This window comes from Quercus robur, chromosome 6, assembly GCF_932294415.1.
Source record: "Quercus robur chromosome 6, dhQueRobu3.1, whole genome shotgun sequence".
NCBI lineage: Eukaryota > Viridiplantae > Streptophyta > Magnoliopsida > Fagales > Fagaceae > Quercus > Quercus robur.
Window position 1 is genome coordinate 4,041,893 of NC_065539.1, and position 13,379 is coordinate 4,055,271.

At 34.4% G+C, this 13,379-nt stretch overlaps 1 protein-coding gene across 1 annotated transcript; it reads left to right on the top strand.

Annotated features, from left to right (window-relative positions):
• Positions 1-6,519: 6,519 nt before the first annotated feature.
• On the top strand, positions 6,520-9,224 carry LOC126732367 (1-aminocyclopropane-1-carboxylate oxidase homolog 4-like). Its single transcript, XM_050435163.1, has 2 exons — positions 6,520-7,468; positions 8,584-9,224. Exons 1-2 carry the CDS (start codon positions 6,611-6,613, stop codon positions 8,836-8,838), a joined length of 1,113 nt encoding a protein of 370 aa, XP_050291120.1. The 5' UTR covers positions 6,520-6,610; the 3' UTR covers positions 8,839-9,224.
• Positions 9,225-13,379: the final 4,155 nt, after the last annotated feature.

Sequence of the window (13,379 nt, forward strand, 5' to 3'; positions counted from 1 at the left end):
AATAATTTTACTATATAAAATAGAGATTACAACACTTAGAGATACAACTTGAGAAAAAAAACTCTCTTTTTCTTTTCACTCACTGCTCTCTTCCTCACTGTGTATTTTCTCTTACTCTCTCTATTTTTCTCTTCTCTCTTGCTTGCTCTCACTCACGCAGCTCTTCAAGACTGCACTAGTCCTCACCACACTCTTGGGACTTCACTTATTTTTTCCCCTCTGGGACTTTCACTTCTTCAGCCCATCTTCACTGGCCGAATGGCCTTTCTATTTATTTCTTCATCTTTTCCTTCTTTTCTTCCTTTCACACTCTTCACATCAAGTCACAATAAATGCAAACCAACTTATCTTAACTTAGCTTCAACCAATTTCAGCTCTCCCTTAGCCGAATGACCTTGCCTTCTACTTCTTTCTTTTCTTTCTTCCTTCCAACGTGTCTCACAAGTTTAACATCACATATCATTTATGTGGCTTGACTTTTGTACATCCCTTCATAAATGTTGTTGGACTTTTATATATAATTGAGGAAAAGATGAACCTAACTCTTCTCTTTCGGACAAGCTTCTCCAGCAAACCCATTTCACTTTGCTGACTTCTCAACACTTGTCCAACAAGCTCATTTAATGAGCTAAGACAATGTGTGGGCTGGAACATTGTGCAGTGCACCCAACATAAGAAACTATAAATTTGGTTCAAAAATTGCTATTGAAAATTTAAAACTTCAGGTAGAGTGGCAAAGCTCGCGTTACTACGTTACACTGTTTACAACTAAGGGTCCATTTAGTAATATTGTTTGTATTTTTTGAAAATATGTATGGGTGAAAAAGCATATGAAAAGAACTTCTTTCACTATGCTATAGGCCAAGGGTCCAACCGGTCAAGGCCACAAATTAGAAACTTGCAACATTGCCATGTGCATTGATATAGCTATGGGAGTGCCACTATCTAGCACGTCATATGTATGTCATACATAAAACATTGAGAAAATGCTTGTTGTCAGTTGTCAACAATGAAAGATCTGAAGATTATGCATGGTGTAACACTACATACACCAAAAAATTTGACAACTTTTTTCATACCGGTTGAATGGGCAAGTTTTCAATGATTTTTATTTAGGTCATTATTTACGTAATTTTTTTTTACCTTTAACTAATAATTTTCCACATCAAAAGCCTAGGCCCCCCCAAATATTTTGAAAAATATCTATTTTAATATATGATGTAATTATATTTACAACTAATTGGGAAAATACAACTTGGCCCCCTTTATTTATTATTAAATTTCTAAATACTTTTTAGTGTAAGCATAGTCAACAAATAATTAAGTAATAATCCTCTCATAATATATGTTAAGAGTGATGATATGTGTATGTGTATTAGGTTGTAAATAGCATTAGTTTTTTTTTTTTTTTTGGTGTGTAAAATGTAATAATATCTTTCCAAGTATAATTTTTTTTTTCTTATTCCATGTAATTTTCAATCGTTTTAACCACATGTCTGTAATTTATAATTGATTTAATTACAATACTTGGCTGCCAGCAAATTGTTAAAAAAAACTGTATTTTATTTAATATTCAGATAACTTATAAATTATAGAGTAAACAATATACAATGACCTAGTATTCTTTTAAATCTAAATAAATAGAAACATAAAATATAAAATGAATTCTTCAAAGCATTTTAAATATAATGATAATGATACAAATTTTTTTCTTCTTCTTGAGTTTTTTGTTGTTTAGATAATGGTTTATGTTAATTGTGGCTCCCCAAATAAAACTTCTTGGCTCCGCCACTGCTTGGAGACTTTGGTGTATGAGTTGCTGATGTAACATGTGCATATAAAGTATAGACATGGAGGAATGGATAGCTGTTGAAACTATAAGACATTATTGAATTCCGACAAGTTCTTCAAAGTCGATTTCTTTCTCGAGATATTCAAAGTAGAATATAGATAGAAAGAAGAGAGTAAAGAGAGTAGGTAATGTCATATATGTGGATCTAATAGGAGGTTCCGAAAGACTATTCTCTCACAATTATCTCGACTATACCTGAAAGGCTGAAACTCTAGACTAGAAATAATCCTTTCTAATGAAATTATTCCTTCAACTCCCAGCATTTGCTTCCAAAGTCCAAATTCAACATAGGTAGGCGCGGTCTTGAAAATGTTTAACCAAATGGTATTGAATTGGTCATAGATGAGTTATATATGGACTCTGATCTTCTCTTATGATAATTACTCAGAGTATTTTTTTTTTGAGAAGTACACTTTAGATGCTATGGTCCTTTTGTTGTATTTTGTAAATATCTGTAACCCAAGTAATTTGGTGGATTATGATTCCCGTAACTCATGTTGTATCTGTCGTAATAAAATTACACCAACCCTATGGACTTAGCAGAGTGTGCTTAGTTGATTATCAAAAAAGCACAGTGTGCTTGTGTATGAACTGATATTTTATTTTTCTTTCTTGTGTTGTTTGCATGCTATGGTCTCATCTCATTTCCCATCCAGAGTTCCCCTCCTTTTTCCACCCAAGGACATCTTAAGAAAATCTTGATTATTATAGTGATTCGGTTCTTTATGTAAGATAGGCACACGATAATTTTTAAATTGTTTTTACAAGTATAATTTTTAGTGATTGGTGTAAAATCACTGTCATTTGGGTCTCACTTTCACGTGAATTTATCTCTAAATGTTTGTTTGATTAGAATTTATTATATTAATTTGAGTCTTTTTATTATATTTTCAAGTTGCTCGAAGTGAATCTCAAAATGTTCAAAACTAGCTCAAACTGATATTTGCCATACTTCAAAAACTATGGTCTAGGGTTTGGATTGAAAATGCTTAACTTAATAGGAATTTTTGTAAAATGTGCAAGTTAACAATGAGTACCAGAAAATACTTAGTGACTAAAGTTATCAAGTTTGCTTTATCAAGCCTAACTGCCTAAGTTATCAAGCCTACTCTACCTAAGTTATGAAGCCTACTTTTTTTTTTCGCTGAAGCCTACTTTGAAGTGCACATTCTCAAAGCAAACTGATCCAGATTAAGCCACCTCAAAGTAAAATAAATAATAAGAAATGTAAAGGATTTAAGAGCCTACTTAATTATCCTAACACTAAAGTTATTCGAACTAAACAAGAGAACTGAATAAATGCATCAAACCTAATAAACAATTGATCTCATAAGTGCTCTGGTTTATTGTGTGTGTCCTTTCTTGTAGAGTAAATCCTATATCTATTCTTGAGGTTTTGACTGGTCATATGCATGCTTGTTCCCTATGCTTAGTGTCATTTCTTGATTGCATCTTCGTTGTCATATATGCTGCGAATAGTGAGGCTTCATAGCCTCTTTTAACCTGCTCGTGGTGACCATTATCTCATTACCCTTGACTGTTTGGCACGTGCCTTCATATTTTATACTCTGATAATTGCTTGAATTAATGGATTGAGATAGGTATTGTACCTGATGCAATAACAATGAATGGTTAAGATTGAAAATTAGAAAAACAACTTTCAATTTCAATCATTAAATAAAAAAATAAGTAATAAATAAAAAGATAAAAATGTAAAAAAAAAAAAAAAAAGTGTAGGAAATTAGATACTGGTGCAATTGCAAATTGCAATTTCACCGGATCCCAATCTTGAATTAACCACTCGAAGTACTTATTGCCTCTCCTTCCTCGTGACGGCTTGAAACTTCCAATAGGTTAATATGATCTATCATTTCTTTTGGCTTTAATCTTTAATTTTCTTTGTGAGAGATAATTACACTATGCTTCTAATCTCGCAACTCAAACCTTTTCTCTCTAAACTCTCAAGCACTTTGTGCATGAGAAGATGTCAATTCAATTACAAAGTCCTTGACTTAATCTTTAATTAAACTATTTCTAACTTGGCAAATGTATTAGCATACCCTTTTCACATGGCTCATTTCCATCTTGCCATGTACTAATTAATGTACCAATAACAACAGAGCATGTTAACAATGATGAATAATGTTGTGAACCTAATTAGGAATATGGACATAATTTTTTGTAATTAGTGCAAAATTACTCTTACTTAAATTTCACTTTTATTTGAGTTCACTATTGATAGATATGTCAACAATGATAATAATGTCGTGTACCTAGAATGGACAAGGATGGATTTAGATCTGTAAGAATACCTTACACCACAATCAAGATAGGTTGAAGAATCAACCGCGTGCTTTTGAACTTTCTGCATCTTTTATTGAACTAGATATAAAGAGTTTTAAAAAAATCATACCCAAAAAAAAAAAAAAAAACATACGGTCGAGGTTTAATACATTAAGAGACCCAAAAATGTAGTCAAATGTTGGTGGATGATTCGTCCATGCTTTTATCCAAGTGCACTTGGTTTTCAAACGTCTCAATGGACAAGGACGGATTGAGATCTGTTAGAATACTGCACTAGCTAGCAAGATATAGATTGACATATCAACCATGTGATTTTGAATTTTTTGTATCTGCTACTAGTTACAAAAAGTGACATAGGACAAAAGATGTGTTCAATTTTTATGCTTTTTTTTTTTTTTTTTTTTTTTTTTTAAAATTTATGTAATTTTCGTTATTTTAATTTTTGGGGTTGTGTTCTTGATTTTAGGTGTTTTTAAGGCTTTCACAGTAAAATTAGAGTTCTATTATGGTAGGATATCAATGAGAATCAGTTTAGAAATATTAACTTGCAGAATAAGTTTTTTTGTAACCTGTAAATAGGTTTCCAAGATGTAAAATGAAAAAAAAAATTACAAATTGATATTTTTATTATTTCTGGTGGATTTCAATATTCAAGAGCTCAAGAACGAGATTTAGCCCCTACTATGCTTTGTATCCTAAGTCTATTGGTATCAGAGCTTGTTAGTATCCTGATAGCTAACCTACTGCATTTTTTTTGTTTTGCGTTAGGTAATATCAGAGCTTTTTAATGATTTAGTATGGTAAAAAACCAAGGTGAGCATAACAACCATGTTGAAAGAGATTAGGGGGTATAATCCTTTTGGGATGCACTCCAAACTCATCAACAAAGGAGGAATGAGAATTCCATGAGATTTGCAAAAATGTTCATCAATCTTGGTTTCAAAAACAAAGGTGATCGTGATGATGGTAGAGGTATACATGTCAAAGACTGCTTATAATATATCCATCAACTTGCGCCTTTATAATTTTAATGATATTCCATATATACTTTGATGGGGTATCATACAAAGAAGATTTCATAGATTAGATCTTAGATCTTGGATATCTTGAAAATTATTTTGCTTGTAGAAAGATCCTTGAATATTAATTTGAAGGTGCAATTTGTAATAATAAATTTTTTTATGTGATGTAGCGCAGATTAGTGCAGTGATATAGAGTATTTCAGAATGCCAAGGGGCAAGCCTAGAATTTTCTCATGGCCAAGAATGAAAAAGATGAAGGCAAACACTTCCTTTTCTTTAGATTTTGATAAAATTATGTTTCGTACAAGTCAGAATTATAAGGGAATAAACTCATATATTATGGATAGAAACAAGATTTTAGGCATTCAATTATCAAGTGAATTCAGGGTTCAATGATAACAAGCCAATTTTTGAAGAAGAAAATATTGAAGAAGTTGAATGTGATGATGAGATTGTAGACCAAGATACTATTTTGCACGAAATTATTGAAGAGACTCTAGAGGAAAACACAGAGTTAGATTGAAGTGATTTGTAAAATTGCATCGAGGAAAATATTGTGTTGAGGAAATTGTTCTATTACAAATCTAATAGGGTATCAATTAGAATCAGTTTAGGAATATTCTATTTTGTAAAATAATTTTTCTGGAGCCATTAAGCGTGGGTTTGGATTGGCCATTTTGCTCAATCCGTGCATTTTGTGTTGTTTTAGTGGGTCCTCTGGGTACTGTTCACATACCACCAAGTAGAGCAAAATGCAGATTTTTAGGTAAATTTAGGTCTCGCAGCACTATTTATACATTTAAAAATTATTTTGTTATAGTATTTTCAACAATAAATTTTCAGTTTTTAGCAAATAAGCGGTATCCAAACACACCATAAATAGACCTCCAAGATGTAAAATGAAATTAACAATTTACATTTAATAAATTGAGGTTTTTATTTTTTTATTTTGGTAGATTACAATATTCTTCCTTCTTGATTTGAGGATCTCCTTATTAATTTAAAGGTTTCATTAAGTTAGAACGAAATCTAATCCCTATCACGATTCTCTTCTACTTCAAAATGTTCATTAAAAAAAAATCATACAAAATGTTAAAAAAACGAACATGTGGATGAGGTTTAATCCATTAAGAGACACAAAAAGAAATGTAGTGGATGACTTGTCCATGCATTCATTCAAGTGCACCTTGATTTCAAACCGATCGACAAGGACAATGATATATGGAAAATTATATCATATATCGGCTACATGTGAGAGAGAGAGAGAGGGGCAGCGTGTATACTTGCTCATCATGTTCTATATCCGGACAATAATTCTTTATTATATATACGGCACCAAGCAAGGCAAATACTGCACACAATAAAAATCTGTGTACGTAGCCTTTGCTCAAAACACATTCATTCAAACACTTCAGTCTTCACTGAACAAAAAATGGCAGCTACTCATATTGCTACTCCCATCTATGACCGTGTGAAAGAGGTTAAGGAATTCGACGAATCCAAGATGGGTGTCAAGGGCCTCGTTGATTCTGGCATTACCTCAATACCCAATATGTTCATTCACCCACCTGAGACTCTCTCCACCCTCAAAAAGCCCACCTCTCAAACATGCACCAAAAAGTCCATACCACTAATCGACCTTTCCAACTTCAACATCCCCACCAAACGACACCAACTTGTGGAGCAAATCAGAGATGCCACTTCCTCATGGGGCTTCTTCCAAGTCATCAACCATGGGATACCTCTGTCAGTCCTAGACGAAACCATGAACGCAATCAAAGCCTTCCATGACCAACCCCATGAGGTCAAGTCCAAACTCTATACCCGTGCCCACGATAGGGAAGGGGTTATATACACGAGCAACTATGACTTGTACCGAACTAACGCTGCAACATGGCATGACTCGCTCGCGGTTTGGTTGTCCCCAGAGAAAAAGCGTGCAGAGGAGAAGGAAATTCCTGAGGTTTGTAGGAAAGAGTTGCTTGCATGGGATTTGCATTCAGAAAAAGTGGCTGAGACTTTGTTGGAGTTATTGTCTGAAGGGTTAGGTTTGGGGGCTGAGAAGTTTAAGGACTTGGGGTTTTTGGTTACTAAGCTAATTGTGGGACACTACTATCCTTATTGTCCACAGCCGGATCTGACGGTGGGGCTTACACCTCACACAGATTCAGGGTTGACTGTGTTGTTGCAGAACCAGGTGGGAGGGTTGCAAGTGAAGCATGATGATGAGTGGGTGGATGTAGAGCCCATCCCTGGAGCATTGACAATCAACATTGGCGATACCATTCAGGTATAACATATTTTCTTATGAAAAAAAAAGAAACAATTTCCTTGGCACAATATTTTTCAGGACTACTACTAATACTAGAAGTTGGGAATTTTTTTTTTCTTGAATAACACGTTTTATTGAAAAACAAGGACAACAAAAAGGGATTTGAGAGAAAAACTAGCCTCTCAGATTACAAAAAATGGATTGATACATAATGAAATAGTGTAAAAATAGTAAACTCATATAAAAGTAATGTTACTTCTATTACTGTAAGTCATATCAAAAGTTAGAAAATGATTAAATTGCAAGACACACTTCTAAAATTTAATTGGATGAGATAAAATATGTGGCAAACTTAAGTGTTACTTAACAAACACATCATAACAAGATGGACGAAGGGGTTGTTAATCAAATCAATCCCCTAACTAATTAAAGCAAGCATATCAAAATTTTGAAATATTAGGAGGCAAAATCAAAATGATCCCAAATTTTAAGATGTGTTTTACAATTTAGTCTAATTCAATGGTATAACCAAAGGGAGGATTTAGACCTTGGTTGGTTATCCTAATATAGGAAAATATCCTATATAACTGGGCATTAGACTATGTTTTATAAAGGCATCAATAATAATAACAATACATTAGTTAGTGTGTAACTATTTACATGTCTCATGTCACTCCATGTGTATGACTATCGTAAGATGTAATTTATAAGAAAATGGTTGCTCCTATAATTTATGTTTGTCCTGATTGTATTGTTTCATTTGGATTAATGTATTTAAAGAGAAATATTTTGATTTTAAATTTTAGTTTAAATAACTTGAATAAAGTATGAAATGAAAAACTTTTCTCCACTATGAATGAAATTTATTGATAGATTCAATATAACTAAGTGTAAGTTGTCATTTTAAATCCGTAACATTACAAGTGTTCTTATTTATAATAAGAAATTGTTCTTCAAATCCTTAATTTGAAATCCTCAAATTTAAACATTATTTATAGAATTTTGTGTATGTTATTCAATAAAAACACTTACATCATGTGTTTTTGTTGTGTCATGTTCTCTGCGTACATGTTAGAAAGTTTTGTGCAGTTCTCACTAATTTTGTAATTTTTTATTTAATTATTTTCTAACAGATAATGTCTAACAACAAATATGTAAGCGTGGAGCATCGTGTTTTGGCTAAGGCATCTAAAGAGCCACGTATCTCAGTCGTGGCATTTTTCAACTTGGAGACTGAGAGCGATACTAATTACTTTGGACCATTACCTGAATTATTGACACCTGATAAACCAGCTCTTTACCGTAAATTCACGATGCCAGAATTCCAGGAAGGTTTTTACAGCAAGGGATTGGATAGCAAGTCTTTCATTCAAAAAATCAGGCTGTGAAATGAGAATGATAACTAAATAAAGCTACAAGTAGAATATTTTCACAAAAATTTCACAACAAAATCTAATTGGCAAGCTTTGATTGGTTCCCATCTTGGCCCACCATTTGCATTACTTTTTCACTTACCATTAATAGTTTACCACCTAGACTTTGTTGTGAAATTGTTCAGAAAATATTATAATTGTAGCACTATTCATACTAAAGAGCAATTTTAAAGTCAATATAATGCATGTTGCATATTTATGTACCTGAATGGAATGGAGTGACCCATTCCTTGCTCTAGAAAGTGTATTGCTTGAGGCATAATAAATGACGCAAACTTAAGTACTTAGCTTAAAGCTATCCAACTATGAATAAAATTCATGCTGAATAAGCTTTTAGTATATATTTTGTTTCATATTGCTTTTTTCTCGAACTAATTTTTCAATCTGAGTGGTACCTCTTCCAAACAAAGAAAAGTACAAGGACCAACATTTACTATCCAATTAACTTGAAGCACCCCATAATGTAATGGGTTCCAAAATATAGGGATTAACATATTTACTTCTTTATTACTGCATGCTCTTGACGTGGAAGTCACTCTATAAATATAAATATTTGCTGAGTGTTGGGGGTAAGAGTCGGGGTTTAAGTCTCCAGAAGAAAGTTTCACATACATTTACATTTAGATTAGGCTAAAGTAAAATATTTATCTTGTATATATATAAAAATATATATATATTTAACTTCTTTTCCCTCTTTTGAGTTAGGATCTCTAAATAGACTTTTAGCTGAAAACTGCACCTCACTTTAAGAAGGAAAAAAATCATAGGTATGGGACCCAAAGATTAGAGAAATCATAAATTAGAAGTGGGACAACCAAATGACAATTTCATACTGTATAAGAAATACCCATTGGGAAAGGTCATAATTTTTTTTTTTCAATTGTTTTTACTAGCAGTACAACTTCATCTCACCAATGGAACAAAGTCATATGAAAAGCTCACAACAAATTAATATAAAACATTTTAACCTCACAAAAAAATTACACTATAAGACACTGCTAGCTCCAAATCATATCTATTCTCTCAAAATATTCTTCCCATTCCAAGCATTGGTTCTCAACTGTTATTACTGCCAACCACCATACTGTTAATCACAGTTACCATCCATATATCGAGTTTGGACCTCTACCACCAGCTGAACCTCCATAACCACTAGCAGCTCCTCTTTGACCAGGAGGAGGCATACCACTCCCAAGTCCCAACATATGGTGGTCATTCGCCTTGCGGTGAATATGGCCCTCCACCGTAGCCTCCAACTTGGGGCTCACGATTTTGGTTATAATCCCCATTCTGGTTTCCTTTATGATTGGTGCCTATTTGGACCTCCAGGAGGACCATCAGGCCTTCCATATTGTTGATGACTAGGTCCAGTAGACACTGGAGGTTGTGTATTGATGGGATGATTAGGCCTATGCCAATGTTGCGAATGATCTTACTCGGTATGTTGAATGGGAGGCAGGTGGGCATGCTGTTGAGGGTGCTGCAATTTCTCTCTCTTTGCTATTTCTTCATTTTGTCGTTGTTTTTTAATTTTTTTTCCATTTAATTTCTAATGTGATGATTCATACTGCGGCAGGTTACATGATCAAAAGATAAAAGCAAGGTTACAACGGTAGCACCATAGCACACAGGCACTCTCACAAAACTCAAACCCCAAATACACCTAAACAACTCTCTCTCACCAGAAGCACGTGATAAGAAAATTTTCTATAAATCCAAAGCACGACTTAGCTCTATACTGCTCTCTATTCAATATTGTGGCACAACTCAATTCTCATGCTATTAAAAAGAGCCGCCTTTATATACATCATGAGTTTGGCCAGGGCTTAATGCCCTTTTAATTAGTTGCTGAGGTTACTGATGTTTGTAGGAAACAGAAGGTTGCATGGGAATCGCATGCAACAAAGGTGGCTAAGGCTTTGTTGGAGTTATAGTTTGAAGGGTTAGGATTGCAGGCTGAGAGGTTTAAGAATCAATATTTACTTCTTTTTTCTCTATAGAGAGACTGTCGGTTTAACCGTTTAAGACCTACTAGATAGTAGATACATGTAAAAATGCATAAGACTTTAAATTTTCAGGTTTGCATCACATGTACGTGAAGTTCAAATTCGCTGCTATTTTGTGGAGCACTTGATGACATCAGTTTGCTATTTCAAATTTCCAACATGATTATATGTCTTTGATTTTTAGGTTTTGCCATAAGTTATTTCGTCTATGAGTTCATGAAGATAGTTCTCAAAGTTGAGTCCGCATGGAAGTGCAATTCTGCCATAAAATACATTGGAGAACGCTTCTGCCAGACTATTGAACTCTTTTTAAATTTTTAAAACAAAAACTGATGGAAGTTTTCCCTCAATGAATTTTCTCCGTTAACTTCTTTTTTTTTTTTTTTTTTTGTTTATTGGAAGAAAAAAGTGAAAATATCTTCCCTCAAATTTTCTTTTTTATTTTTATTTTTTATGGGCAAGGTCTAATGTCTTGATGTTCTGATACCATGTTTTTGATGTTCTGGAGACTTGAACCCCAACACTTGCCCCTCCTACATCCTATAAAAACTTGTACTTGTGGGGGTGTTAGGAGTTTTACTTGTTGTTGATGATGGCATGAGGAATGAGGGTGCTTGGACAGCATTGGACTAATCACTTGGCTTCATGTTTTCTCAACACACTCCCAGCTCCTCATGCCTGACTAGTGATGCTCCTAAGGACTTTTTGAGGGGGACTTGCCCAGTCTCCCTAGTTGAGTTAGATCGATGAGCAGTGATGAGGGGCAGCATGTGGAGGCACCTTGCTCCACATGATGCCCTAAGGCCATGGCAGAGGAGAGCCATGGTGGGTAGAGAAGGATTTTGATAATGGGCAGCAGCAGGTGGTGCTGACCTTATGTGAGGGTGCATGGCATTGGTGGCGTAGTTGTTGGTTCCTTATGTGTAGGCTTGGTGGCTGAAGTGCAAGGCAGGGTTGGGTTGCTGTGACGATTGAATGCTATGTGCAAGGCATTGGGCTAGTGGGGGCCGGCTGAATGCATGGACAAGTGTTAGTGGACTGATGGCAGTTGCTTTGTGTGTTGCATGTAAGCATGCTGTGTGAGCTGTAGTGCTGATGGGAGGCCTTGAGCATGGGCTAAGCCTCCTAAAACGAGTGAGAACATGTTGTGTGGGCTGGTGGAGGATGGGCAGAGGCCTCATGGTCTGCTGAGACATGGGTTGCGCATGTGCAGCATGTGCAGTGGCAGTTACCAAGAAGTTCCTAGCTTTCTTAATGATCAGACTTACTGTGTAGGGGGCTGAAAATGTGAAGAGTAAGCCAAGACATCATTAGTTGAAGGTGTCCTAAGTTAGAATACAAGTGGCAAATTGTCCAAGACCCAGCAATTACTAGGCAGTAATTGCCATAACAGTTAATTCTGTGTATATAACCCTAAGGATGTTGGGGGTGTCAACAGCAGAGTGTATTTTGGTCTTGGGAAAATTCTGTGTAATTCTCTAGGCTTATAAAAGGGTTTCCTTTGTACTTGAGATTAAGTAATAAAATTTGGGGGTGGGTTTCCTATAAATATTGTGTGTGCTATGTGTTTAAACGTCTCTATATTATCTGTTCTAAGTATTACTATAGTGTGTGTGTGGTGTTGGCTGAGACTAAGTCAGGGACTTAGGGCCATCATAGGCAGAAATTTTGAGTGAAAAATTGACTCTGTGACAATGAGTGATCATCGCACTAAGGATGCACGGTAGTATTAATTAATCACATAATACTAACACGCTATAAATTGGTTCAACTTCAATTGAAAATTTAAAACATGCACTTATAATTTCTTCTAGTAGTCGTATTATGGATTAATTTACAATAAATAAATTGATAAAGAATGCGAAGAATTTCTTTTATTATTCAAGCAATCAATAAAACTGAAGTCATAACAAAAATTCATAACAATAACAGTATATATGTAAGGTGATATGTAAATTGGGCAGTGATGTGAAATTTTTATTGTCACCCTCACCACAAATCTAGCAATCAATAAAACTAAAGTCACAACAAAAATTCATAACATTAATTGTTTATATGTAAGGTGATATGTAAATTGGGGGGTGATGTGAAATCTTTGTTGTAACCCTCGCTAGAAATTAGAAATTTGCAATTTTCCATGTACATTGACATTAGTTAGGATTGTGTGCCTATTGGATTGGGTAAGTTGAGGATAAAAATTTCAACCAATCCACCATTGACAGGTTGGAAATATTCCAAACCGCCGCCGACCCACCAACTGCAAAAAATGGCATGTTGGTTGAAAATTTGGGTAGTTTTGACTTGACACATCAAGTGGGTTTTGCAAGTTAGTTTTAGTTATGTGTCATATAATAAATTTTAAAATTTATTTAGCCATTTAGAGATAAATTTAAGAGGTTGTATTTCCTTTAAATCCTATAAATCATTGAAGAAAACTATAGGAAGTAACCTGCTTTCCCATAGATCAAAGTATACATGCCCACATTTCCT